This window comes from Neoarius graeffei, chromosome 28 (genome assembly GCF_027579695.1).
Source record: "Neoarius graeffei isolate fNeoGra1 chromosome 28, fNeoGra1.pri, whole genome shotgun sequence".
Lineage (NCBI taxonomy): Eukaryota > Metazoa > Chordata > Actinopteri > Siluriformes > Ariidae > Neoarius > Neoarius graeffei.
In genome coordinates, this window is record NC_083596.1 from 36279998 (window position 1) to 36307855 (window position 27858).

Genomic DNA, 27858 nt, shown 5'->3' on the forward strand with positions numbered 1-27858 from the left:
CCAATCTCAGCTGACTTTTGATGAGTGTTGAGGTATACCATGGGCAGTTTCCAATCTATCACAGGACTAGCACAGAGACAAACAGCCATTCACAATCACATTCACACCTATGTGCAATTTAGAGTAGCCAGTTAACCTAATCCGCATGGCTTTGGACTGTGGGAGGAAACCTGAGGAAACCCACTGTTAGGACTAGGACTGTTTTGGCCTCTAGAGGCCGCTGTTATTTCCTTTTCGTGTCATGTTTAGTTTGGCCTCTAGAGGCCGCCACTGTTCCTGTGTTTTGTGTTTGTGTTAATTGCCTGTTTAGTCCTGATTATCTTCACCTGTGTTCTATTTAGTTTGTGTATTTATACCCCCTGAGTTCAGTCCTCTTATCACGGAGTCTTTGTGCTGTTATGTTTATCTCCAGTTTCCTCTGTACCGTGTTCTTTATTTTGCATTTTGCTTTTCTTTTGGACCTAGTAGTTTCTGTGTTTTTTTGGATTTTCTGAGCTTTGGTATTTTTGCCTTTTCTTTTTTGTTTTTTTTGGCTTTTGTTTTGTACCTTTGGATATTTTTATTTTTATTATCTTCTGAGCTTTTGGATTTTCTTTTTTTTTTGTTTTTTCATCGGATTGTAAATATTGTACATAGTGTAAATAAACTGTTTTTTGATACTTATTCTACTTCCGCCTCACGCCTCTGCATTTGAGTCATCCCCCTGGTGGCCTAGTGGGGGTTTGCTGGATTATCACACCAACGAACCAGGTTCAAATCCTAGCAAAACCCTAACACCCATGTAGGCAGAATGCAAATTTCAATATCAGAATCTTCTTGCTGTGAGGTGACAGTACTAACTAGGGATTGACCGATATGTTTTTTTTTTTTCAGGGCTGATACTGATACCGATTATTATGGAATTGGGATGCCGATAACCGATATGTGCAACCGATAAATGTAAACATTATAATTCACATGAAATTAAACATAGCACACACTGACACAGACCTTCATATCCATGAAATGTATGTTTAATTGTAAAATTGAACATGAAATTTTGTGCAGGGAGATGCCAGCAGCATTTGTACAATAAAGTCAAACATTAGTTAGAATAAAATGAGAAATAAAATAATAATAAAATAAATATTCACCAATAAACAAAATAAATCACTCCCTACTATATTACAGCTCACCATTTTCAGTGGAAAATAAATGAAAATACACTCTGGATTCTTTTACACTAAGAATTAAATAAGACTTACCAACTTCAAATAGTTTTTAAATAACAAATCAAGTGTAGGGAGCTGCCTGCAGCATTTTTTAAAAAGTAAAATCAAACATACAGTAGGCTATCACTCCCTATTATGTAACAACTTAACAAGTAACCATCTACATTCTAATGCTTTTAATGCCCAAGCCTAATATTCCCAATTTAGGAGGATTATATTGTAGTGAAGGAAGCATTACATGTAGTTTCAGTGAGACTAATTGGTTGTAGGCTAATTCAAGTACTTCCTTCCGTAAGCTAAGTTTGCCTGGCTACACAGATGCAAATGGACAATTTTAACAAGTAGTAGATGAAGAATGTAAACATATAATGATGTTGTGCTTTTGCAACTTGTGTGTTTGTGACTTATTGCGGCAAAAGCAGTGTGTCCTTACCTTGAAGTGGGATCTGCTTCTGCCCGAGTGCCCATACGGCCGCCTTGAAACAGTTCACAGCGTTTAGCTACATGTGTCGATTGGCTATATCTCTTGTGCCAAACAAATCAGATGTTGTGGTGGGCGGGACCGTGTTCTTGAACTCAGAGAGGCGAGTGCAGGAAAGGACGTGCAGTGACAGTCATGTTAGGAACGAAATGGCTGCAAAAAGGCATGTTATCGGCATATCGGTGGAAATTATGGCTGATACCGATAACCCTAAAAATGCAGAATATCGGCCTGATATATCGGCCAGGCCGATTATCGGTCGACCCCTAGTACTAACCACTGCACCACAATGATACCCCTGAAAAATCATGTGCTGGTAAATTAATTTTCCCAAAATGTGACAAAGAATAGTCAACTCAGCAAGCCAAAATATTCAGGAATCGTGTCCTGAGATAATCAAATATATTCTGCTACAGAAACCTGAAGCAAACAGTGACATAAAAAACCAAACAAACTAATAATAAAAGCTAACGATATCATAAACTGATGTTTCAACATCACTGACATCATCATCAGAGGAAAATTAAGTGTTTTTAAACACTTTACTCTGATGATGATATCAGTGACGTTGAAACGTCAGTTTATGATATTGCTAGCTTTTATTATTAAATGTATAACAAAAGTTGTCTTAACAGATCTTGATGGAAGAAATTGTCAAAATCATAGGAATGCTTACATAGCCTGGCATATCTAGACAATTCCTGGAGCCAGTACAATCATTTACAAGCTCTTGGACAACTTAAATGAAAAATGGATTACACTGGTGGGGTTTTTTTTTAAATGCCTTTCAGTTTTTCTGAAAACTAATTTCTGGTCAAGCAAAGACAAGAAATGCTCTTAATATAACACATCCATCCATTCATTCTTAATTTGTAAGGTACAGTAACACAATGAAAAAGCACTACATGACACAAGAAATCACAAGTGTGAGCCAGTCAGGTAGCCTCACAGCAAGAAGGTCCGGGTTCGAGCCCCATAGCCAGCGAGGGCCTTTCTGTGCAAAGTTTGGATGTTCTCCCCGTGTTCGCGTGGGTTTCCTCCAGGTGCTCCGGTTTCCCCCACAGTCCAAAGACATGCAGGTTAGGTTATCTGGTGACTCTAAATTGACCGTAGGTGTGAATGTGAGTGTGAATGGTTGTCTGTGTCTATGTGTCAGCCCTGTGATGACCTGGCGACTTGTCCAGGGTGTACCCCGCCTTTCGCCCGTAGTCAGCTGGGATAGGCTCCAGCTTGCCTGCAACCCTGCAGAACAGGATAAAGCAGCTAGAGATAATGAGATGAGATAAATATATATATATTTTTTTTTCATCCCATGTGAGAAACAAGTGGAAAGGAATAATTGGTGTTGAGCAAATTCAGTTATAAATGGTGCTGCTCATCTCTCAGAAGAGGTCTTGATCACACAGCAGACATGGCTATAATAAATGTCAGGTCCCTGGTTGCCATAAATTCTTCAGTGCTTATGACCCAGAAAGCCAAAATTACTGCAGTGGCCCTTGGGATACATTGATTGGAAGAGCTTCTACAAAAGCCAGTGAGAGAAATTTTAGTGCCTGCTGCTTTTATCTCAAAGCAGTAGGGTCGACCATACAGCAGCAAATAAAGAGAAAGTTGCACAAAAAAGAACTCAACATTTAAGGAATTAAGGAATAATCAAAGATATCTTTGATATAGTAGAATTAGATGTATGGACTCAAATTACAACCATAATTGATGTCATATTCTGGCGCTTATTATTGTATGCCAGGCCACATATTGTTGTTCAGTCAACAGACATTATTATGCTAGTTTAGACATCACCATTACCAGTAATCCTGAAATAGTAGTGGTTCTCACTTACTTTATGAGATGGAAACACAAAATTCATGGACAGGCAGCAGAACAATGTTTCACCTCATGCACTACTGAGATGTTGATGGGGTCACCAATTTTTACAAACTGTTATTTAAAATGTAGTTCTATGTCGATAGACTTGATTTATGGAATATTTAATAATAATTTGATCAGATGGTGAGATCATTATCAGTAGTAGTAGTAGTAGTAGTAGTAGTAATAGTGTTACTATATTATAATTACTACTACTACTACTACTACTACTACTACTACTACTAATAATAATAATAATAATAATAATAACTAGATAGAAAATGTCACTAAAGTCAGTAATTTGCACTAGCTGACCTTTGTCAATTGAAGGTCAAGGACAAGTTTTACCCTGAACAAAGTATGTATAAATAAATAAATAAATAAATTAATTAATCTGATTGAAAAAGAATCATGTAACTTCACAGAGTTATAAGTGATTGAAAAAAATCCATTTTTTTTATGGCTCATTCCGGATCAGTGATCCAGATTAGCACCAAGAGTCATAGCAATGTAAATCAGCCCAGAAGTATTCTTCCTGTAAAATTTGGTGATGATTTGTTGAAAAGCGAGGGAGAAATATGATCCTAAAAGTGTTAGGACAATAATAATAATAATAAGGATAACTAGATAGATACTGTGACTAAAGTCACAGTGATTTGCACTAGCTCTTACAAACCAGGACGTCTGGTCACCATACCCTATAGATACGGAACGGTAAGAGATTGAGAATGATGCTTAGTGAGGAAAAAAGCCCATTTTTCATGGATCATTCTGGTTCGGTGATTTGGATCAGCACCAAAAGTCATAGCAACTTATTTCAGTCCAGAAGTATTCTTCATGAGAAATTTGGTGATGATTGGTTGAAAACTGAGGGAGAAATAAGTGATTGAAACACCCCCCCCCCCCGGTTTTCATGGATCATTCTGGTTCAGTGATCTGGATCAGCACCAAAAGTCAGAGCAACTTAATTCAGCCCAGACAGAGGTATTCTTGATGTGAAATTTGGTCATGATTGGTTGAAAACTGAGGGAGAAATAGTGTCCTAAAAATCATTATGAGAAGAAGAAGAAAGATCCTGAATGAGAGTAACAATTTGCACTTCTGCTGCTAACGCAAATTAATAATAAAGTCGTAAGATCCTGAGTGAGAGTAACAATTTGTGCTACCACTGCTAGTGCAAATTAATAATAAATAATAATAATAATAATAATATGAACATTTCATTAGCTTTCATTTAATTTGGAACACCTCGTAAGCCCATTTTAAACCAGACCACAGGAATGTCACACCCATGTTTCAAATAAAAATCAATGGCCATTAAAGTGGCCAAAAAAAAGTACTCCTGGTATCTGCATGTGTTGGTACTTCAGCATTTAATGATTTAGTTAATTGGCTACCAAAATTGTATAAAGAATCTGTGTTTGTATTGGTTTCCATTTTTGACAATGCTATTTTAATCACACACTGGATGGTAATGAAAGCAATACATTTTAATGAGTTGCAAGGCATTTCCTTTCCCACCTTGTTTGCAGTCATTGGTTTTCAAAACATCTTAACGCTTGATTCGTTATGCTCCAGTCTATATTACTGGAGCTTGTCTGGTCATCACATTGTGTGCGCATGTGTATGACAGAGAAAGGTGCTTGTATGAAAAGATAAGAAGGTCACATTTGAGCTTTTAATAAATCCTTAACAAAGTGATCCATCCTTTCCTAAACCCTGGAAGAACACAGACTGAGGTCATCGCTTCTCTTAGGCCTCTGCATTTATATTATTGACTTATGCAACATTAATCACTTTCAAATGGCACATGATACTTGGTTAAATTGATAAGAAAGGTGACATATTGTATATGTTTGCTAAGTGTGTGTGTGTGTGTGTGTGTGTGTGTGTCAGCATAAGACAGATGAAAATCCTCTCAGTTGTGTTGTTTTTTTTCTCCCACATGCCTTGTTTTACCATCCTTCTCTTTTCCTCCGTGTGTGTTATCCCACTCAGGTGACTCCTTGCTGAAACACAACGGTATGAAGTTTACAACCAAGGACCGTGACAACGATCATTCCGAGAACAACTGTGCGTCATTCTACCATGGCGCATGGTGGTATAACAGCTGCCACATGTCCAACTTGAATGGCCAGTACTTGCATGGCCAACACACCTCTTATGCCGATGGAATTGAGTGGTCGTCCTGGACTGGTTGGCAGTATTCACTTAAATTTACTGAAATGAAGATACGACCTACACGTGAGGAAAGGGAGAGCAAATGATTCTTCAGAAACAATCATGGAAATTGAAGAGAAAATATTGGGAGCATATAGAAAATAATGCATAAAATGTATAAGACACTGAAATTACCTATCATTGCTGACTGTGATTGTGACAAGGAGAGATCCTTTTGGTCACATTTGTTTTCTTGTTTCGTTCTGTTTGTTGTCTCATTTGAAGAGAAGTCCCATTTAGAGTGTAATGTCAACTCCACTGGATTGACCGTTCAAAGATGCAGAGCATCTTGATGAATCCAGAAGTGTGCAGTGAACCTTGAGAAACTTAAAAATACTCTGTAATAATTCTAATGTTTTTCTCAGTTCATTTTATAGCTTCTTTTATAGCTTCTAATGCAGTCTTTTCTAGTGAGGGGAAGGTGTTTTGGTTTTTCCTTGCAAGAAAGCAAGAAGAAGAATATGAAGAATGTCACAAAAATTGAACTATTTGTCAAAAGTTAATTATTAGTGGAAGAACATATGGAAAAGAAGACTGGAAAATTGTTGATGGTATATTAAAGCACATTGAGTTATCCTCTTTGGCAGGGCATTATTGAACGTTTACTTATCAACATTACCTACTGATGATGAGCAAGATTTCCACCTTCTTCCCCCACAGAAGTAAGTGTGTGTGTGTGTGTGTGTGTGTGTGTGTGTGTGTGTGTGTGTACTTGCTACAACTGAGTTAGAACATTTTTGGGAAGTTGAGGGTTAAGACTTAGTTTTAGGGTTCAGGTTAAGAGTAGGGTAAGGGTTGGGGTTAGACATTTAGTTATGATGGTTAGGGTAAAGGGCGAGGGAATACAGTTGTAAGTGTCCCCACAAAGATAAAGTATGTGGGGGGGGGGGGGGGGGTATGGGAAGGGGAGTTAGAGAAATAGAAGCAAGCACAATCAACAAAGGAAGATGTTAAATAACAATGTAAAATTCAAATTTAGGTCACTTCATATGTCTCAAGACATCTTATAAGCATAGTACATCAATCTGATATTGATTTTAAAATGTATATTACTATATTGATTGGAACAATTATCGCAACTTCATGCAACTATCCACTTGTAACACAAAGGGAATTGAGAACAGGAATGCACAGATTAATATTAACTTCATAACTGGATAGCTATCACCTGTGGAACATGCTAGATATGGCTTGCTAACGAAGTAGTGGGTTAGGGGGTTATCAGCATGAAGATGCATAAGTTACAGAAGCTGCTGTATATAGTTGTGATTACAATTTCTTTTTAATGGATTGATTTGATTGGTTGGTTAATTAATGTATCCTGTAATACTTTATTGTACATTACTGTGCAAAAGTCTTATACTATTTTTATATTAATATTGTTTCAGACATTTATGTTATGACTTCTGTGTTATTGGGTTGTTAAACTAAAAATAACATTTACAAATATTACATTTTCAACCAAAGTTAAATGTTCCAGAAAATGTCAATAAAGAAAATCATCAGTAAAAATATGTAACGGACCACTTTTCAGACAAAAAAAAGAAAAAAAAATGCTGGCTGTCAGGGATTACCTGAAGGGAATAAAAGGCTAATGTGACAAAGTGTCTAGAAGAACTGTGACCAATTCTCCAAGATGCATAGAAAAACTTACCATCTAATTTCCTCATAAAAATGCACAAAATGCACCTTCGACTACTGACACACTTTTAAAGACAATTTGATCACACCAGATCAAAAACACCCCTTTCTTTAGTTTAGTGCTGTCCGCTGCAGTTTATACTAACTGTAATGGTTTAAAAAAAAGTTTAATTTAATTATTTTAGAAGGCATGTTAGCTTTATAAGAGTCCTTTACATGCACCTACGTAAGAGCTCATTTATGCTCCATTTATGTATGAAAATAAATATGCCCATATCAAATAATGGAACCATCGCTGCTCACATACTTCCATGTGTTTTATATGTTGGCATGGATATTAAGCAATACATTCACTAGAGGACAGTTCAGAGTCAAATGTTTCTTTTTTTTTTAGATTTTTTGGGGCTTTTTTCACCTTTTATTGGATAGGACAGTGTAGAGACAGGAAATGAGCAGGAGAGAGAGAGGGGGAGGAATCGGGAAACGACCTCGGGTCGGAATCGAACCCGAGTCCCCGGATTTATGGTATGGCGCCTTATCCACTTGAGCCATGACGCCCCCAGAGTCAAAGGTTACATGGCGACATGTAGAGGAGGTCATAATAATGCAGCTTTGTAGATCATAGTAGATGTTTAAATTTTCTTATAAAACACATAACCTCTCCTCAAAAAGTCCAGCCATTTTTAAAATTCCTTTGTCATGTCTTGCTTCAACTATTGACTACATTGCCCCCATGATATCCGGTGGTACTGCTGTGTGTCGTCCATTTCCGTAAGCTTTCAGAAAATGTGCACAAAAATATGGATGAGATGAAGGCAGACTACAGACAGAAGGCTCCGCCTGTATGCATATACATATTTAAAATTGAGCATAAATGAGCCTTAAGACTTTTGCACGGTACTGTGTATACCTTCCTGTGCTATTTTCTTGAACTTTTTTACTGTGTCGAGAAAGGAACTTGCATCAGATTTTAATTCATTTAGGGAATGCTATACTCATGCTGATTCAATCCCTTGAGCCTTCCAGAGGTGCTTATCTGACACATTTCACTTGCGCTAACAAAATATTATTGAGATGACAATGCTCCTCAGACACATGAGGGTGGGGAGAGGGTGGACTTCAGTGGGTGGAGGCTATATTAAAATCAGTATTAGAATGCAGGACTATTTCAGATTGCATTGTGACTCTCCACTACACCACCTGTCTGTCCTGCTGTCCCTTTGTCTCTATCTGTTTTCCTCTCAATGTCTTGAGACCTGCAGCAGGTCTCATCAATCTCAAGAAATTCCACTAATTAACATTTAATGAGACAGACCTGTTAATTGAAAAGCATTCCAGGTGACTACCTTATGAAGCTGGTTAAGATAATGCCAATAGTGTGCAAAGCGTCATCAAGGTAAACATTGGCTACTTTGAAGAATCTAAATTATGAACCTCTAACTCATTTTTTGTTTAAAGACATAATTCCATATATGTTCTATATGTCATTTCATAGTTTTGATGTCTTCAGTATCATGAGCGATTGCTCTAAGACAACGAAGGAGGCTCAGCCTCCTCTAAAAATGACGAACATCGTGTAGGATGAATTGCGCTAGGCTTATGTTATAGCCGACCTTATAACATTGCTATTTCAGATCCAGAATCATAGAAATAGATGTGCTCAACCCAACTACAGTGCGAAATCATTCCGTTATAACTTTCCCCAGTTTGCCTAATGTGTGCGTGAGTTTTTCCCCCTTGTGACAGCGTGATGCAGCCCAGCCTCAGTGGATTGGGAGCTATGTGTTTGTCAATCTCAAAATGCAAGACGATTATTGGACAAATACTGCGAAAATGCCCGCCCACGGAGTCTCACGGACTCCCAGCCTCAATGGACTTCAACGGCATTTGGGAGCTATGCGCTTTTCAATCTCAAAATGCAAGACGGTTATTAGACAAATACTGCGAAAACGCCCGCCCACGGGCTCCGAGCCTCACATGGGAGGGACATGGCAGTTTCCGCGAGGAGACTGGTGATTGGTGAAAGCGGCCGGATATTTTCTTTGATTGACAGCTTGTTTCAAGTATAGACAGGCAGCGGTACAGTGTTGCCAGACTGGGCGGTTTCCCGCCCAATTGGGCGGTTTTAAGTGCATTTTGGCGGGTTTTGAACATATTTTGGGCTGGATAACGTCAGCAGTATCTGGCAACATCAGTTCAGTCCCATGCGGATTCGCAAGTGCTGTGGTGTATTGTAAGAGATCAGCTTACATTTTGATTTCATTCATTACATATGGTTTCTACCAGCATTTTTAGTTTGTATATACTTTCATTGTAAATAAAGTGTAAATATAGTGTTGTCAAGTTTGCTATCTTAGTTCCAGAAATTTACTTTATTTGAGTGACTGAACTTGAACTTGAGGGGGCTAGTCAGCTAGCAAGAAAGCTGCGCACGGATGCCAAGCATTGCTGATTTAATTTTGGCGAAGCCATTTGCCAGTCTTCCTTTCGAGGAAAAAATTAAAATTAAAGAGCAGGGTAGACCAATGCCTCAAATTGACTTGGTGAAAAAGGTAGGGAATAATACTCGTTCCTTTCAGCTCTCCTGGTACGAGAAAGTGAATTGGCTAACAGCAAGTGACCCACATCAACAACAGTAAATAGGCTACTTTAGTAATATGTCATGGATGGACCAAAAATATAGAATCTATTTAAAATGTTTATGCTGAGTATATTATATTGGAATATATGTTTTTCTGGATATGAATTAAACACCGCTACAATTTGGAAAACATTTTTAAACAAAAACACAACCGAGGTCAATTTTTAAACAACATGCCACAATTTTAAAATATAAAATGTTAAAATATAACCCCCCCCCAACACCACCATCATGTATATTGGACAGTAGGCTAATGGGCCAAAAGAACCTGTTATTTCACAGTTTGTGACCCTGCCAACAATCAGCCAGATCAGAGGCAAGAGTATGGGCAAAATTGATGTGTTTTTTCTTTTAAAATCTGGAAATATCGTAACCGACCAGCCTCCCCTGTTTGAAAGACTACCAGCCTCCACTGTTCAGTATTGATCTACAATGTAGAAAATAGTCAAAATACAGAAAAACCTGTGAATGAGTTGGTGTGTCCAAACTTTTGACTGGTACTGTGAAACTGGTGTGTGTGTGTGTGTGTGTGTGTGTGTGTGTGTGTGTGTGTGTGTGTGTGTAGATATATATCACGCTAATTCAAAACAACAAGGGCAATGCTGTTCAATTTCAGAAAAGTTATCGACTTAAAACATACTAAGTCCATCAAATCTAGCCTTTTCATATCAATGGAGATATGGAACATTGTTGGAACCATACAATGTTCATAGAGGATATTACACGGTGGCGCAAAGATATGAAGTTTATCTTCAATTGGTGAATGTATTTCACGAAGGAGCAAACAAGTGAAATATTTTTCAACATGAAAAGATAAACTTCATATCTTTGCACTACAGTGTAATATTCTTTTTTGTATTATATAGACACATCCACAAAATATATGCAACTTAATCAAAAGAAATTTAATTTTGAACCAGTTCGCCATTTTGACAATGTGCATCAAGTCAGTGGGAAAACACTGGAAGTGACGTCATCAGAGTAAAATATTGGTAAATATGTCAGTCAAGTCCAGGATGTATTTTGTATGAAAAATACAAGTTTTTCAACACGAGAAGATAAACTTCATAACATCAAGCTAACATGTCATTTTCCTTTATTATAGAGACACGTTCACAAACAAAAAGTACCCAAATTTATCAAAACAAGTCATTGATTTCCTCACAAGTGAGTCTATTGGAAAATATGTTACTCAATGTCCTGGATGTAGTTCATATGAAAAATACAAGTGGCATATTTCCCAGTAAAACACTGATGTCTATATAATAAATTTCCATGTGAAAACATTTCAAATTTCACATATGGCTTCTAGTAGATAGCACAATGAAGTCAGTTTTGACATAGCCTATGTCAAGTCCATACCCAAGATGTGCATCAGTAAAGTGAGAGCTGAAAAATGTGTTCTGTTCCCTGTAGCTTTTTAAGGTCGGTCTTGTAGTTAACCAGTCAGTCACTGAAATTGATGTCTGAGAAATAAAATTACAAAGTAGGGCTAAATCCTTTTATTTTGATTTAAGGTCAACTGTGGGACGTGAAGCAAGTCTCTTCTTTAATGTACTGACAGCTTTATTGTGTAGATATTCTGTACATGGCATTTGAGAAAGTTTTGATGCATGTACAATGCTTTTTGTACATATGAAAGCACAAAAAGCACAGCAATTTTGATGAACATATGTAAAACTTATACTCCCATATTCTGTCACTTTGTGCGAAACCTGAGACCTGAGCTGCTTGCGATGGGATTGTACAGATTAAGAGTATTTGGGACCAAAGGAGAGTTTGAGCATGAGACACATTCAGAAACACACTAACGTTCCCCAAACTATATTTCACCAGTGTTTCTTTTTTCTTGATTTAAGTGATTTAAAGAAACAGGGGAGCTGCATTCATGGGACATTGTAACCACAGACTGTAAAATCTCCAAGAAATATTTTATTTCTGCTTGTTGCCTTTGTCTCCATGCTGCTGAGGCTGCAAGAGTTTCTCTGCTCTTTTCCTCTCTCTCTCTGATTATATATCCATTGTTTGTTTTTCTTTGCATAATCTTTGGCTTTAAAGCCACCTCTCTTGTCCCAAATCATCTGTCAATTAAATTTACCAGACTCTGTGGCACAAAATAGTTTTATAATGTAATGAGAGAGAGAGAGAGAGAGAGAGAGAGAGAGGAACAAATATGTGTGTAAAGGTAAGTTGTTGTTTTGTTTGTTTTTGTGAATGAGTTTGACTATATATGATGCTTGAAGAATTTAAAATCAATGACATCTCAATAAACAAATTATACTGAGGGTGAGGTCTGGGCGAAATGGAATACATTTTTATGAGAATCAGTTGAGAGATTTCAGTCCATTCTGTGTTTGCTTGCAATAACCAATAAAAGAAGTGCTTTTATAATGAAGCAGCTCTCAGGGTTTGGTTTGAGATGGGGATTAAACATCTTAAACCTCAAGGTCACCCTTGGAAGGAGACAGAGATTCAGGACAGAGATGCAGAGAATTAGCGTTTTCAAAAAAAGGAAGTCTTTACTGAGAGCAACAGATCAAAAAAATCAAAATAAATCTTTAGCATGTATACTCCAGTTCCAAATAGGCGAAAGGCCAGTCATTAAAATGCACAAAAAAATTAGAAAATCAAAATAGCAAAACAGTACTTGGCACAACAGTTCAAAGTTCAAAAATCATATATAATCAGCAGACCGTGGAATCTAAAGATCAAGTCCCAGGTTACAAAATCCAACAGAAAAAATCACCGGCTTTTAAGTGTCCAAAAAATAAGACAGAGTTCAAAGTTAATGTCCAATCGAGAAAGTCCAGAGCAAACCAATCCTATGGTGGCTCACAGGAGAACTCAGCAGAGTGAAAAGAAAACAGACTCCTATATATAGGCCAACCAATCAACAACTTGCCATCCATGAGTCAATAAGCCAATAGCATGGAGCCAAGTGTAACCCAAGAAAAACAAAAAGAAAATAACCTGCTGACAGGTGACCTCTAGTGGCCAGGTAAATGAACAGCAGGCTGAAAATATCCACAGAACCTGACAGAACCTCCCCCCTAAGATCGTCTCCTGACGATCCCAGGCCGATCAGGACGTAAGCGATGGAAGTCTCTAACCAAGGAGTGGTCGAGTATGTCTCTGGACGGCACCCAGGAGTGCTCCTCCGGCCCATACCCCTCCCAGTCCACCAGATACTGAAGAGACCCACGGACACGGCGGGAATCCAGGAGCCGGTTGACCGTGTACGTGGCCCGGCCATCGATGAGCCGAGGAGGAGGCGGTGGCCGAGGAGCAGGAGACAGCGGTGAAGTGACCACTGGGCGGAGACGGGAAACATGGAAAGTCGGTTGGACCCTCATGGAGTGGGGCAGCTGTAGAGTATAGGCCACGGGGTTGACCCGGCAGAGCACCTTGAAGGGACCAACGAACCGCGGCACCAGCTTCCGGTTCTCCACCCTCAGAGGAAGATCCCGAGCCGAAAGCCAGACCCTCTGGCTAGATCGGAAGGTGACCAACCTCCGACGGCGATTGGACTGCTGCTGGTACTGTCGGGAGGCTTTCAGCAAGGCAAGTCTGGCTCTACCCCACGTACGCTGACACCGCCGCACAAACTGCTGGGCAGACAGGACCCCAGCATCCACCTCCTGTTCAGGGAACAAAGGCGGTTGGTAGCCAAACTGACACTCAAAGGGCGACACACCTATAGCTGAGCACTTCAGCGTGTTGTGAGCGTATTCAGCCCATGGGAGTTGGGAGCACCAGGAGGTGGGATTGGTCGAGACCATGCATCTCAAGGCGGCTTCAAGGTCTTGATTCAGTCTCTCTGTCTGCCCATTAGACTGGGGATGGAAGCCAGATGAGAGGCTCGCAGTCACCCCGATTAGCTTGCAGAAGGCTCGCCAGAAGCAGGAGGTAAACTGGGGTCCACGGTCCGAGACGACATCTTGGGGAAGACCAAAGACTCAGAACACATGGTCACATATTAGTCTGGCAGTTTCAGAGGCAGAGGGCAATTTGGGCAAAGGCAAGAAGCGACAGGCTTTAGAGAATCTATCAATAATAACAAGAATGGTGGTGTTACCTTCAGAGGTAGGCAGGCCAGTGATAAAGTCAAGGGAGATGTGCGACCATGGTCTGCGAGGAATGGGCAAGGGGTGGAGCAGGCCCTGGGTCCTCTGGCATGGATCCTTTCCCTGGACGCAGTTGGGACAGCTGGCCACGAAGATCTGCACATCCTCCTTCATATCTGGCCACCAGAAGCGACACTGAAGGAACTCCAGTGTTCAAGATGACCCAGGATGGACTGCCAGTTGGGAGGAGTGACCCCACTGGAGAACTTGACCACGTGCAGACCTGGGAACAAACAAGAGACCTGCAGTAACATTATCAGGGCCAGGGTCATTGCGCAGTGCTTGCTGAACTATAGATGTTATGCCCCAGCGGACGGGTGCAATGAGCCGTGAACTTGGGATGATTGTCTCTGGGGGGCTCTCTAGACTGCCTGGCTGGAATTGACGTGAAAGTGCATCAGGTTTGATATTCTTAGAGCCTGGTCTGTAGGACAGCGTGAAGTCGAATCTGTTGAAGAAGAGGGCCCATCTTGCCTGGCAAGGGTTCAGCCACTTAGCCTGCTGGATATATTGCAGATTCTTATGGTCAGTCCACACTAGGAAGGGATGATGAGCCCCCTCTAGCCACTGTCTCCACTCTTCCAATGCCAGCTTAACTGCCAGGAGTTCCCGGTTGCCAATGTCATAGTTCTCCTCTGACTGGGACAATTTGCAAGAGAAAAAGGCACAAGGGTGGACTTTGCCATCAGAGGATCTCTGGGATAAGACTGCTCCAACCCCTACATTAGAGGCATCCACCTGCACAATGAATGGTCGAGTGGGGTCAGGATGACGGAGGATGGGAGCGGAGGTGAAGCGCTGCTTGAGAGCCCTGAATGCCTGGCCAGCCTCAAGAGTCCATGAGAAGGGGGAGTGACATTTTTGAGTGAGCGCAGAGATGGGGGCAGCAATGGAGCTGAAGTTACGGATGAACCTCCGGTAGAAATTTGCGAAGCCCAAGAATCTCTGCGTCTCCTTGATTGTGTTGGGGACAGGCCAATCCTGTACTGCTTTCAACTTCTTAGGGTCCATGAGAATCCTCCCCTCAGAGATGACATAGCCAAGAAAGGACACCTTGGGAACATGAAATTCACATTTCTCAGTTTTGACAAAAAGGTTGTTCTTGAGGAGGCGACTGAGAACCTGTCGGACCTGCTGGATGTGCTCGGAGGGGGTCTTAGAAAAAATCAAAATATCATCTAAGTAAACAAAACAAATCTGTTCAGCATGTCATGAAGGACATCATTAATAAGGGCCTGGAACACAGCAGGGGCGTTTGTGAACCCAAAGGGCATGACCTGGTATTCATAGTGGCCAGTTGGGGTGTTAAATGCAGTCTTCCACTCATCTCCTTCACGAATTTGGACCAGATGGTAGGCGTTGCGAAGGTCCAATTTGGTAAAGATGGTGGTGTTTTGCAGGAGTTCGAAAACTGATGACATTAGTGGCAGGGGGTAACGGTTACGGATAGTAATCTTGTTGAGTCCTCTGTAATCGATGCAAGGCCTCAGGCCTCCATCCTTCTTGCCCACAAAGAAGAAGCCAGTTCCGGCTGGAGAAGAGGAGGGTCGAATGAAGCCTGAGGACAGTGACTCCTTGATATATTGTTCCATGGCTAGGCGTTCTGGCGCAGAGAGTGAGAAGATGCGACCCCTAGGTGGACAAGTGCTGGGCAGCAGGTCAATGGCACAATCATAGGGTCTGTGAGGTGGTAGGGCCGCTGCTTTTCCTTTGCAGAACACTTCTCTCAAGGCATACTCGGGAGGCACTCGGGACAACTTGGGAGGGGCTTGGGACAACTCAAGAGGCTTGAGAAACTCGGGACAGGTACTTGAGACAAGACAGCTGGCATGGCAAGTGGGGCTCCACTGGAGGATCGTGCGTGAGCCCCAGTCTAGATGAGGGTTGTGACGAGTCAGCCAGGGGAATCCAAGGACTATGGGAAATTCTGGGGACTGGATTACATGGAATGACAGTTCCTCCTGGTGACTGTCAATCCATACATGAACAGTAGAGGTCATTAGATCTACAAGACCCCCAGCCAAAGGTTGTCCATCTAAGGCAGTCACTGACAGACGGGGATCAAGGCTAGATGTGGGAATCCCAAGATGCTGTGCTAGAGAGAGGTCCATGAAATTGCCGGCAGCACCAGAGTCAATGAAGGCCTGGAGAGAGTGTAGCTGGTGATCCCAGGAGAGCGTTACAGGAACGAAGAAGCCGGTGGACAGGAGATCAGGAGACGATGTCACCCCCGTCGCAGATCTCCTGGGGCTGGACAGGGTTTGGCCTTTTCCCGGGAGTTCTGGGCAGGTGCTGCGAAAATGCCCAGGCTTTCCGCAGTAAATGCAGCAACGCTCCCTCATTCGCCTATCACGTTCTGCCTGAGACAGTCGAGTTCCCCCCCGCTGCCAGGGCTCCGGTCCTCCATCAGAGGAGTCGACTGCTGGGCTGCTATGGACTGGAACTGCTTGGTAAACGGAGCTTTTCGGGGCTTTGTTTCGTTCCTGCAGCCGATTGTCCAACCAGATGACTTGAGAGATCAACGACTCGAGGTCTTCAGCCTCCTCCCACAAAGCTAGCCCATCCTTGATGCGGTCAGCCAATCCACTGTAGAGGGTAGCGAGCAAGGCCTGCTCCCCCCAGCCGCTTTCCGCTGCTAGGGTGCAGAACTGAATGGCATAGTCCGCTGCCGACTGACGGCCTTGGCAAAGCTGAAGAAGTTTGTTGGCTGCAGTGCGACCGCTGACTTCTGGGGAGAAGACCTTCAACATCTCCTTGGAGAAGGACAGGAATGAAGTGCAAACAGGGCTGTTGCTTTCATAGAGGGCTGTGGCCCAGGCCAGGGCTCTTCCAGTCAAGAGTGTGATGACGTAGGCCACTCGGGAATGCTCGGTTGGGTAGGCAGCAGGCTGGAGGTCGAAGGACAGATGGCACTGGGTTAGAAAGCCCCTGCAACCTTTAGGGTCTCCACTGTACCTCTCTGGGGCAGGCAGGCGGGGCTCACGGCTGTGCACAGGAAGAGACGCTGTTGGCTCGTTGGAAGACGTGGCTGTAGAGGCTGGAGGAGCTGAAAAGGCTGAAAGGGCAGGTTGTGTAGGTTGACGAAGTTGGAGGGCCTGGTGGATCTTGGTCAGCATGCCAGCTTGTCTTCCCATTTCAGCCCCCCACTGGGCTAAGACCTCTTCATGATGACGCATGGTGTCCTCTCGGCTGGTGACGGCTGCTACCAGGTGCTGGAGGGTGAGTGCCGGGTCGTATGCGGGGGCAGTTGCAGGTAAGGGGCTAGGCACTGGCACGGAATCGGGTTCAGGAAGTGGTATATTCTCTGCTCTATCCATTGCTGGCTGAGTTCTTCTGTCAGGGTTTGGGTTGAGATGGGGATTAAACATCTTAAACCTCAAGGCCACCCTCGGAAGGAGACAGAGATTCAGGACAGAGATGCAGAGAATTAGCGTTTTCAAAAAAAGGAAGTCTGAGAGCAACAGATCAAAAAAATCAAAATAAATCTTTAGCATGTATATTCCAGTTCCAAATAGGCAAAAGGCCAGTCATTAAAATGCACAAAAAAAATTAGAAAATCAAAATAGCAAAACAGTACTTGGCACAACAGTTCAAAGTTCAAAAATCATATATAATCAGCAGACCGTGGAATCTAAAGATCAAGTCCCAGGTTACAAAATCCAACAGAAAAAATCACCGGCTTTTAAGTGTCCAAAAAATAAGACAGAGTTCAAAGTTAATGTCCAATTGAGAAAGTCCAGAGCAAACCAATCCTATGGTGGCTCACAGGAGAACTCAGCAGAGTGAAAAGAAAACAGACTCCTATATATAGGCCAACCAATCAACAACTTGCCATCCATGAGTCAATAAGCCAATAGCATGGAGCCAAGTGTAACCCAAGAAAAACAAAAAGAAAATAACCTGCTGACAGGTGACCTCTAGTGGCCAGGTAAATGAACAGCAGGCTGAAAATGTCCACAGAACCTGACAGCAGCAAGATTACTTGTTACAGTCTGTTAGTACATTAGCATAGAGGCTACTGGTTTGGTAATGAAAATAAAACTCACTGAAGGGTGAGGATCCCACTGCCTACTATTCTAGCTTGCATTCTATTAGCTAGCTACTAAACTGGCTAAAATGTTTGCATGATGTTTTCTATTGAATAGTCTTTATGATGGACTACAGTCTGAATAGATAGTCCATAATCCATGTCATGGAAAAAAAAACAAGGTAACAACAAAAGTGCATTGGTTAAAATTGATTTGAATAAGAACTGTCCTAGAAAACACTGCTGTTTAACACACACATGAAGATTGTTTGGCATTACACACAATCTGTGTTGATATGATGAGTGCAATTATAACTCAACTAGGCATAATGACTGAACAGCCCATTTCAACTGCCATTTTGTGTATGTGTGTATTTAGCAGATGTTTCAGTAGTCACTGTGCCTTCATTCACTAAATGCGGTACTAAGAAGATTGTCTAAATTTACTCAAAATGGTTGATGATGCAATAGCTGTGTAGGGACAGCCACAGTCCCCCATCTACTGTAGAACTACAAATCCCATCAATTAACTTCCACGATGACCTACGTCACGGCAGCCATGATCACCTACGTCACGTCAAGTGACCGACTCTATAAGTGACCCCGTCACACTCCATACTGCCTCTCTCGTCGTGGACCGTCGCATCATACAGACATAAAGAGACACCCACTTTCATCAGAACATCCAAAATCAAGACGTCTGCCTTGCAAGAAAAAGGACTCGGCGCACTTTTGTATACAGGTATACCACTGGCCACGGTAAATATTACCTAAGTTGCGCCGTCTCACTCAATTGAGTTACAACCGGTTTTATTTGTTTATAAGTAACGTTACGACTGCAGCCCAAGCAGTTAATTAAAAGTTAGAAGCGACCGGATTCCTTCTGACTTAATCGCTGTGCACATTATTGATCAGAGACTCTTCCTCACGAACGACGAAGCTTCGGATCAAGAATTCTCTGTCCTTTTACAGACGCCTCCACAAGCTTTCTGTGAAATTCCGCGAAACTTCGGGACATCTCTGCATATCCTGCATAGAGACATCGATACTGGAAGTAAGGCTGGCATTTGGGCAAACTAGTCTTAGGAATTAGCTTTATAAAGTAGTGTGAATTTAAACTCAGAAACTGTTTAATTGTGCACACTGATCCTTGTGTTCTACAACTGTTCTCTCTCCATTGTTTAATAGATAGGCTGTTGCATGCTCTTTGCTATCTTCTCTAACATCCTTTAATTTCCTTATTACACACATTTTGACCTCATCAAGATTTCAGTGGATTTGGTAATGTTATAGGGAGTGGATTAGCAGCCACGACGAATTCCTTTGTCTCGAGAAACCATGAGGTGATTTTCACCTCCCCCCAACACCTTAGATAACATTCCAATCTCTGATTCAAACTTTACAGCGCATCCTCCCGTGCGCACATTCAAACTCTCTTTGTCCTCTCCTCTCTCCCTCGCACCCCTCCCTCTCTCTCTCCCCTTGCTCTCACACACACACACACACACACACACACACACACACACACACACATACACACACGCACACACACATATACTACCTCACTGTTTTGCTGCTGACCATATTGAATGTATTCAACTGCTATTACCCATTTAGTATCATTGTTATAATAAATTCAATTATTCTGTTAAACTGTGCTTGTCTGTCTTGCTACTATATACGTACTTGAAGTCACACAATCTCAAAGAACTCCAAATTGCCTTCACCCAAGTGTATATGAGTGCTATTGGCTGTAGTGTCTATGTAATACGGTAAGTAATACATTATTGCTGCATCAGTAGTGATCATAATAATTTGGAATATACCATAATTTAGCTGTTTGGTAATTTATTATTAAACACCAAAATTAATGGTATTATTAATGAGACTGATTTAATGAGACTGATTTAATGAGACTGATCACTTAAGACCAATTGCACCCACATATTTATTGGTGCCCCGTGTGAGGTGATTGGTTTGTTGACTTCTTGAATCTTGTTGCAACAACAGATAAATTATCAATTTGATTAAGCAACTGCCAAGGTATATCCCCATGGTGTGTTAAACGGTTAACAGTAGCGTGATAACCATATCACAAAATACTAATAACCTATTAATAACTTAGGATAAGAGATAGCATTTCCAAACAAAAACAAACTTTATTAATTGATTAATTAATTACATAGTTAATATTAATTAATAATAATTAATTAATTAATTAACTCATTGATTAATTAATTACCTAATATCCAACCTAAGTAAAATGGCATCCCCTCATGTCTCAGAGGCTGAAGACAACGTTCAAGACGTTTCTCTCTTTGATGTCATCGCAGACCTCATTCACTGCTCTGTCTCTGAAAGAGCAAACATTAGGAACATGAGTAAGGGTGAATGTCAAAATAACATAGATAACTCAATAAAACATATGAGAGATCCAAAAAGAACAACTATTAGTGTCCAAGAGGTACTAGGTAGGCTATTCCTGTTACACTTCCAAGATACTGATTTGGAAATCAGATACCTCCGTGGAGAGGTTGACAGGCTGACCACCAGCAACGTCGAGCTGGCAGCCGATAAGAATGATTTATATAGGGAGCGTGAGCTCTTGAAAAACTCCCTTGATGATTGTGCCAAAAGGCTAGAGAAAGCCGAAAAGGCTGCCAAGAGGGCTGCCAAGGAGCAGACCCCCCAAGAAGGGCACGAGGGGCTTGAAAGACCCACAGTAATGCGCCGAAGCTCAGAGCGGGAAGAGGCGTCTGAGCCGGACACCGTGGATTACCTGGTCGAGGACCAGACATCCCGCCAAACTCCATCAACTCGCTACATGACTCCTTTGTCGTTTAGCCAGGGTGGAGCCATACTGCGCTCATTCCGAGCCCAGGCCCATAGCACACCCAGGTCAGTGCGCTACAGTATCCCTGATCCATCTTCGGATGAATCAGACTACGAATCTAGTGCAAAATGGGAGCGATACCAGAGTAGCTCAGATAGTGAGTACTCAGGAGAGCGAAGGAGGCCACACAAGGACATGCACCAAGCTCTTCGCATACGGCAAATTGACCTACTTGCCAAAGATGTTGAACGATTCGATCCTGACAATAAAAGAACAAATGTAAATGATTATTTGTGAGAAATTGACCGATGCCTGATGGACCTGCCGAAAGCCACAACGCGAGAGAAACTTAAACTGATCTGGAAGACCTCCAGTAGCAGCGTTCGTGTCTTTTTAGAGACGCTACCCCCAGACGTTCGCGATAGCTATTCGAAACTTCGCAATTACATGAGGGAAGAATATGCGCCATACACGGATGAAACCTCAACGACATTGTGTCCAATACAAATTAAACAGAGACGGTCTGAGGCGCCTCGTGAATATTATAGATGGCTACGTACTGCCTATTTCCACGGTAGTAGCGCACCAGGCTTGGAAGAAAATAGAGGCTTCAAATACCTCTTCTTACATAACCTCCACCCAAGCATGTGGACTCAAGTCACACTGACGTGTCGACAAGGTTTCTACTTGATGAGGGAAATTAGGCAACTAGCCCAAAGACCTGGTAGACCATTGTCAAAACCACAGACAGAAACGATGATGAACCCAGGGTCCTTCGTCTCCAGGGTGCAGACAGGCCCCCGCTGGCCTTAGAAGGAGGTGAAGTTCCAAAAGGGGGACCCACCTGGAGAAATCCCGGTCTGAACCGCCCCTTGCCGAGCCATCACCAGGGTGAGTGGAAGAATCGGCAAGGTGAGGCCAGGAAAGGCCGTGGGCAAGGCCACAGTGATCATGGGAACCGCTCATCATATGAAAAGGGTCCTAAGGAACAAGGCGGTTGGCAGCAAGATCGTCATCCCTGCTCTGGCCAGAGATGGCAGGAGCGCTCCGACCGTAGCTCTACACGTAGGGGTAGAGGTGACCGACACAGTGACTCAGACCAACCTGGTAAGTTCCGCTCAGAGCTGGATTCTTTGAAAGCCCAGTTGGCTGAGGTTAAAGGACTGTTACAGAAGAGGTCAGACCCCTCAACAGATAAAACAAAAGAGCCCAAGAAAGATGACAAAGGCCACCCGCTGGCATGACTAGGCCAGGAACCACGAGTATATCTCGTGAAATGGGGAGGAGATCCCTGTGAAACAGCAGGCGATGGTCAGGATGTAGGGCCCCCCCTGGTGATGAAGGCAAACACACAAAACGCACCTCTGATGCAGTTCTTAGGCGATCTAGTTAAAAGGGGCAATGCTAAGCGCATTTACACCCCTGTGGTGGTCGAGGGTACAATCACCCTCCAAGCCCTTCTAGATACTGGATCGGAGATCACGCTCATGTGCGCTAAAGTCTTCGCCACCATCTGTCAGACATGGCTCTCACAAGGTGACCCAATCCCAACCAAGCCCTGCAACATAAACTTGGTCAGCTTCACGCAAAACAAAGCCCCAGTAACACAAATGGCATGGTTGGAACCCACATTCCAAGGCATGTCAATCATACATCCCACTTACATCCACTCTGTGGGTACGGAAAAACTACTGATTGGCCAAGACCTACTCGACAGGTTGGCGCCACTCATTGATTGTCATCGCAGTCAATTGTGGGCCCAAATCACGACCCCACAGCCGTTGGATCCCACACAACATGCACAAGCCCGTTGCGATGAGATTAGTGCAGGCACCGACCAACCAAGCACCACGGGAGACCAAATTTCCGATGAACTTCAGTTCATGTCTTTGTACACCGAGTCCGGTGCCGAAACACCCGACATCGCGATTCCCCCTAGTGGCCACAATTCTTTGGAAAACCACGCCTCTTTCCTTTGTTCCTTGAGTAACTCAACCTCAGCTATGTACTGCCCTATCCTATCAGGTGAAGTGCGAGTCAATGGGACCACGGTCCTCAATGCAGCTATGACGCTTTGGTCTGAGAAGTCAGCCATCAGCCAGACTTTGTTTGACACACTGTGTCAAAGCCACTCCTGCCCCCTATTAGTGCAGAAAAGCCTCCCTCTATCCATCGACTCAAAGGCACCCATTTAACTGCTGGTGTAATGGCTGCGCTGTGGAACATGTTAGGCGTTGAGGCGAAATTCCATATCGCTTACCACCCTCAATCCTCTGGTCAGGTTGAATGAGCCAATCAAATCATTGTGAGCATGCTGCAGAAGTATGTCACCCACCATGGTAAAGATTGGGATGTGAAACATCCCTTGGTGCTAATGGCCATTAGGTCCACCCCTCATCGCACCACTGGAGTCACACCCTTTGAGATGATGACTGGGAGGGAGATGGTTCTCCCACTGCATCTCCTGTACAGACCAGAGGACATGAGCATTGCAACTGCATACACCACACATCAATATGTCGCCGATCTACAACGCCACCTACAGTCAACCTTTGCATGGGCCCAAAAGAATCTCGAAACGAGCGTAAAAGGACAAAAGGCCTACTGTGACCGAAAAGCCTCCCATCACGAATATCAAATAGGCAACAAAGTCCTATACTTCAACTTTACCAAGCCGGTAGGAGTCTCAAAGAAGTTCCTACCACACTGGTCGGGACCTTTCGATCGTGGGAAAACTGTTCCCCATCGCGTATCGCATTAGGACATCCAGGCCTAATCAAACGCCCTCATATTGATGGGTCCATAGCAATCAAATCAAGCCTTTTGAACAGTCCTCACTCCAAAAAGGGGGTGGACGATAGTTCGGCCCATCCTGTCCACCTAGCTTGTATGCCTCACTCACCCATAAGCGTACACTAACATTCCCAGTCACATTTACCACAATAACACTGTGTATGCTGTAGACAAGTTGGCCGAAATAATCAAGAGCGAGATCAAATACGTCCGGGTAGTCAGGGATTTGATGCAAGACCTGCTTAGGGAAATTAGCAGCTCAATCAGTACCCTGAGTAGTGGTAAAATCCCACCGTATCTGATACCCCTTAGCATGGTGGATAAAATACTAAAATCCGCTACTACTACTAATGTGTATTCATCGCAAATACACCTGGCCTATAGTCTTGGCAGTGCTATCCCCATTTTTGTGAATCCACAAGACTTACAGATAGGATTCATGCTGAACCTACCCATCATTGAGAAAAACAACATATCACGGGCAATTGCTCTAAGACAACGAGGGAGGCTCAGCCTCCTCTAAAAATGACGAGCATCGTGTAGGATGAATTGCGCTAGGCTTATGTTATAGCCGACCTTATAACATTGCTATTTCAGATCCAGAATCATAGAAATATATGTGCTCAACCCAACTACAGTGCGAAATCATTCCGTTATAACTTTCCCCAGTTTGCCTAATGTGTGTGTGAGTTTTTCCCCCTTGTGACAATGCGATGCAGCCCAGCCTCAGTGGACTTCAATGGCATTTGGGAGCTATGCGCTTTTCAATATCAAAATGTAAGACGATTATTGGACAAATACTCCGAAAATGCCCGCCCATGGACTCCCAGCCTCACAGTGGGAGGGACATGGCAAAGCTTTCCGCGAGGAGACTGGTGATTGGTGAAAGCGGCCAGATATTTTCTTTGATTGACAGCTCGTTTCAAATATAGACAGGCAGCGGTGAATTTCAGTTCAGTCCCATGCGGATTCGCAAGTGCTGTGGTGTATTGTAAAAGATCAGCTTACATTTCGATTTCATTCATTACATACAGTTTCTACCAGCTTTTTTAGTTTGTATATATTTTCATTGTAAATAAAGTGTAAATATAGTGTTGTCAAGTTTGCTATCTTAGTTCCAGAAATTTTGTTTATTTGAGTGACTGAACTTGAGGGGGCTAGTCAGCTAGCAAGAAAGCTGCACACGGATGGCAAGCATTGCTGATTTAATTTTGGCGAAGCCATTTGCCAGTCTTCCTTTCGAGGAAAAAATTAAAATTAAAGAGCAGGGTAGACCAACGCCTCAAATTGACTTGGTGAAAAGGGTAGGGAATAATACTCGTTCCTTTCAGCACTCCTGGTATGAGAAACTGAATTGGCTAACAGCAAGTGACCCACATCAACAACAGTAAATAGGCTACTTTAGTAATATGTCATGGATGGACCAAAAATATAGAATCTATTTAAAATGTTTATGCTGAGTATATTATATTGGAATATATATTTCTCTGGATATGAATTAAACACAGCTACAATTTGGAAAACATTTTTAAACAAAAACACAGCCAAGAACATTTCACACTACAGACCTGGATTAAAAGTGAAGGGTTATCAAAATTGTCAATAAAACATTTCTCAGTCAAAATAAGTAAAATATAGGGAAAGTGTCATTGAATGAAATGTGTGGCACCCAGCTCTATGTTTGGCTCCCCAAGGTCAGTGCTTGTGCCTATTCCAGAACACTCTGCTGTTACTGCTGAGGTTCCTGACAAAGAGCTGCTTTCAATAATGATCAATTTTTAAACAATGTGCCACAATTTTAAAATATAAAATGTTAAAATATACCCCCCAACACCACCATCATGTATATTGGACAGTAGGCTAATGGGCCAAACGAACCTGTTATTTCACAGTTTGTGACCCTGCCAACAATCAGCCAGATCAGAGGCAAGAGTATGGGCAAAATTGATGTTTTTTTTCTTTTTTCTTTTAAAATCTGGAAATATCGTAACCGACCAGCCTCCCCTGTTTGAAAGACTACCAGCCGCCACTGCAACATATATAGACTCAAGTCTGTCCTCAACATGGGTTTCTGGAAAAACAATGTCCGTATACTCATACAAACACCACCCATGGTAGCATTCCATGATGACAGCCCCTCTGTCTACTTTATTCCCAACCTAGAGATGTGCACCTCCACTAAAGACATCCACTGGGTCTGCCCAAGCAACCCATTCATTAGAGACACTACAGATCGCCTGTGTGGTTTGAGGGCAAAAGCACCCAAACAAAAGTGTGTAGGTCAAATGTCCGCAAAGGACGAGGATATGGAAACTAGAGTAGAGAGAGCTGGTAATTGGTGGGTTGTTAACACTCCAAAAACTGAAGTTTTGATGTCATACGATCAGCACGACACAGCCACCAGAATGAAAATCCCAAACCAAATGGTGTTCCTTAGTGTACCACAGGGAGCCACCATTCACGTAGGTGATATCACCCTACGCCATCTTAGTACTGACAGGTATGATTATGAGATTGAAATGATAGACACATTTCAAGGTTATGATCTTGAGATCAATAACACCCTCCAACAGCAACTACTGGTTGAAGGGACCAAAACGGTGAAATTTAGTTTAGGCCAGACTGGAATTTCGACTATGGTCTCCCGATACCAGGTCAGAGAGTCATCTGATCTAGGATCTACTATAAGTCTGATTGCTTTGGGACTTCTCCTCAGTGGCTGGGTCTTAACCACTGGCATCACATACATGCTACACAAATACATAGAACACTACACGCCAAGCTGGATAAGATGGTCTGCGTCCCTGACAGCTTTAGCCGCAGTAGCGCACACTTTCTGGCCAGACCACCCACTGCTATTATCTTTCCAGAAGATTAGGCTTACTAACCCAAACACTAATACTTCTTTTCTTTCCTTCATTCCTTCTCTTTTCTTGTTTTTATGCATAGGAAATGAAGTAACTATGTAGTGTTTAATGTTTTTTTTTTTTATAGATGTGATTTTGACCTAGTTAGATAGTGATTATATGCCCAAATGCTTACAGCCTGATATTGACCCAAATGCCTATGTCTCCAACTGTCTTACTAGGACTCATGAGTTTACACAGGTTTCACAGGACACCATGGACTGTACAGAGGATGCTACATCAGGGACTATGGACATGTGGACTGTACCGTACTGTGTTCTCAGTGCTACAGCTCCGTCATACCCCTGAGACCAAAAGGGGGAATGTAGGGACAGCCACAGTCCCCCGTCTAGAACTACAAATCCCATCTACTAACTTCCGCGATGACCTACGTCACGTCACGTGACCGACTCTATAAGTGACCCCATCACACTCCATACTGCCTCTCTCGTCGTGGACCGTCGCATCATACAGACATAAAGAGACACCCACTTTCATTAGAACATCCAAAATCAAGACGTCTGCCTTGCAAGAAAAAGGACTCAGCGCGCTTTCGTATATACCACTGGCCACAGTAAATAGTATCCAAGTCGCGCTGTCTCACTCAATTGAGTTACAACTGGTTTTATTTGTTTATTATAAGTAATGTTACGACTGCAGCCCAAGCAGTTAAAAGTTAGAAGCGACCGGATTCCTTCTGACTTAATCACTGTGCACATTATTGATCAGAGACTCTTCCTCACGAACGACGAAGCTTCGGCTCAAGAATTCTCTGTCCTTTTACAGAAGCCTCCACAAGCTTTCTGTGAAACTCCGCGAAACTTCGGGACATCTCTGCATATCCTGCATAGAGACATCGATACTGGAAGTAAGGCTGGCATTTGGGCAAACTAGTCTAAGGAATTAGCTTTATGAAGTAGTGTGAATTTAAACTCAGAAACTGTTTAATTGTGCACACTGATCCTTGTGTTCTACAACTGTTCTCTCTCCATTGTTTAATAGATAGGCTGTTGCATGCTCTTTGCTATCTTCTCTAACATCCTTTAATTTCCTTATTACACACATTTTGACCTCATCAAGATTTCAGTGGATTTGGTAATGTTATAGGGAGTGGA

The 27858-nt window shown here is 42.5% G+C and overlaps 1 protein-coding gene across 1 annotated transcript in view; it reads left to right on the forward strand.

The window, feature by feature from the left end:
- The window catches only part of fibcd1b (fibrinogen C domain containing 1b), a 596411-nt gene extending 589867 nt beyond the window's left edge, over window positions 1-6544 (forward strand). Inside the window, exon 8 of the mRNA XM_060912640.1 lies at window positions 5557-6544. Within this exon, the coding sequence (XP_060768623.1) occupies window positions 5557-5825 (269 nt within the window). The 3' untranslated portion in view covers window positions 5826-6544. The remainder of the gene's footprint in view (window positions 1-5556) is intronic.
- The last annotated feature ends 21314 nt before the right edge of the window (window positions 6545-27858 follow it).